The following is a 1,447-nucleotide window of genomic DNA, read 5'->3' on the forward strand; positions in this document are numbered from 1 at the left end:
CTCGTAACGATGTCCCTTAGCTTAGCTAACGGTTGCTAAGGTTAGTGGGCGTTAACTAATGACTGGACTCTCTTCTCCCTCCAGTCGTTCGTCTGGAGTGTTTTATGTCTGCAGGTTTTCTGCTATCTTGTGAAAGAAAAGGATATTACAATGAGAGACGTTAATGAGCTGGAGGGACGTGACTAATTGCTGCAGTCAGAGGCAGAATGCATGTTTGGCAGGGTGGGATCTTATCTGGTCTTTTACAGCTGGACCTGCTGAAGCCGCAGCAGGCCGCGGAAACACCTGCTGATACTCCTGTTCCTCCCTCAGAAACCTGAGCAACAACAAGCTGAGAGATCTGAGAGAGGGCGCCTTCGACGGCGCCGCCGGCGTGCTGGAGCTGCTGCTAACCGGGAACAAGCTAACCACGCTGCAGGGACGCATGTTCAGGGGCCTGAGCGGCCTCAAGACCCTGTGAGTGTTACCGTACCGCGCTCTGTGTGTGTGTGTGTGTGTGTGTGGCGGGGCGAGCAGTAAATCTGTTTTCTGCCTCAAAGAGGGGACTTTCCCTGCAGGCGACGATTAAATCGTTAGCTTTTATTGGGAAGAACTGGCTGTGCTCTCTGGGTTAAACGGGCCGGCTGACATGAAAAGAACCCAGAACCGGTTTCAGAGACGGAACAGCTGCAGGAAGAGAGCAGAACCAGAACCAGAGCCGGAACAGAACCAGAGATGACAAATCCATTGATTTTTCATCTCTGGATGTGGAACCAGAACATAATTTCTTCACATTGACTCTTTACCGTCTCAACCGTTTCATTTACTGGCTGATTTTTCCATCTGATTCTGTTTATTCATCTCTTGTATTTCTGCCAGTTTTTATTCTGCAGGTCAAAACTACAAGGCCCATAATGCATTGCAGTGGACAATGCTGCGGTGCATTTAGCTGGCAGTGGGATCTGGGTGTGACACCTAGTTATTAATGCACAGCACTATAAGAAAAACTACTGGATTTAAAAAAAAAATCATTTTATCTTCAAATTTTATATTTTATTAAACTTTTTTCTCGTAAAAATATCTGCAATTTTTTTTATTTAACACAAATGGCTCAATTTTTTGACATTGAATATCAAACTATATTAGGAATAAAATTAGAGGTGCACCGATTGCAGTTTTCTGGCCGATCGCTAATTACCAACCTTTTAAAAAGCTCTACCTGATTCCGATTTTGGCCGATGCCAATTTTTCCGCCTGAAATGTTGCTCAATATAACAAGATAGTTGTTGAGTTGGCAACACTAGGGTCGTTATAGTCAGGGCCGTGCAGAGGCCACTAAGGGCCAGGTGCTCAAAAAAAAAGGGCCCATCTAACCTCCTTCTAGGACAGAATATTAAAGCCACTCAGTTTTCAGAGTTTAATAAACAATGATAATTACAAAATTGTGAAATATACAATCAAAGCTAAG

At 44.4% G+C, this 1,447-nt stretch overlaps 1 protein-coding gene across 1 annotated transcript in view; it reads left to right on the forward strand.

Annotated features, from left to right (window-relative positions):
• The window catches only part of LOC106940397 (slit homolog 3 protein-like), a 20,495-nt gene extending 19,188 nt beyond the window's left edge, over positions 1-1,307 (forward strand). Inside the window, exon 11 of the mRNA XM_015023134.1 lies at positions 313-1,307. Coding sequence (XP_014878620.1) covers positions 313-460 — 148 coding nt within the window. The 3' untranslated portion in view covers positions 461-1,307. The remainder of the gene's footprint in view (positions 1-312) is intronic.
• The last annotated feature ends 140 nt before the right edge of the window (positions 1,308-1,447 follow it).

This window comes from Poecilia latipinna, unplaced genomic scaffold (assembly GCF_001443285.1).
Source record: "Poecilia latipinna isolate Pla-1442-1.1 unplaced genomic scaffold, P_latipinna-1.0 Scaffold3210, whole genome shotgun sequence".
Lineage (NCBI taxonomy): Eukaryota > Metazoa > Chordata > Actinopteri > Cyprinodontiformes > Poeciliidae > Poecilia > Poecilia latipinna.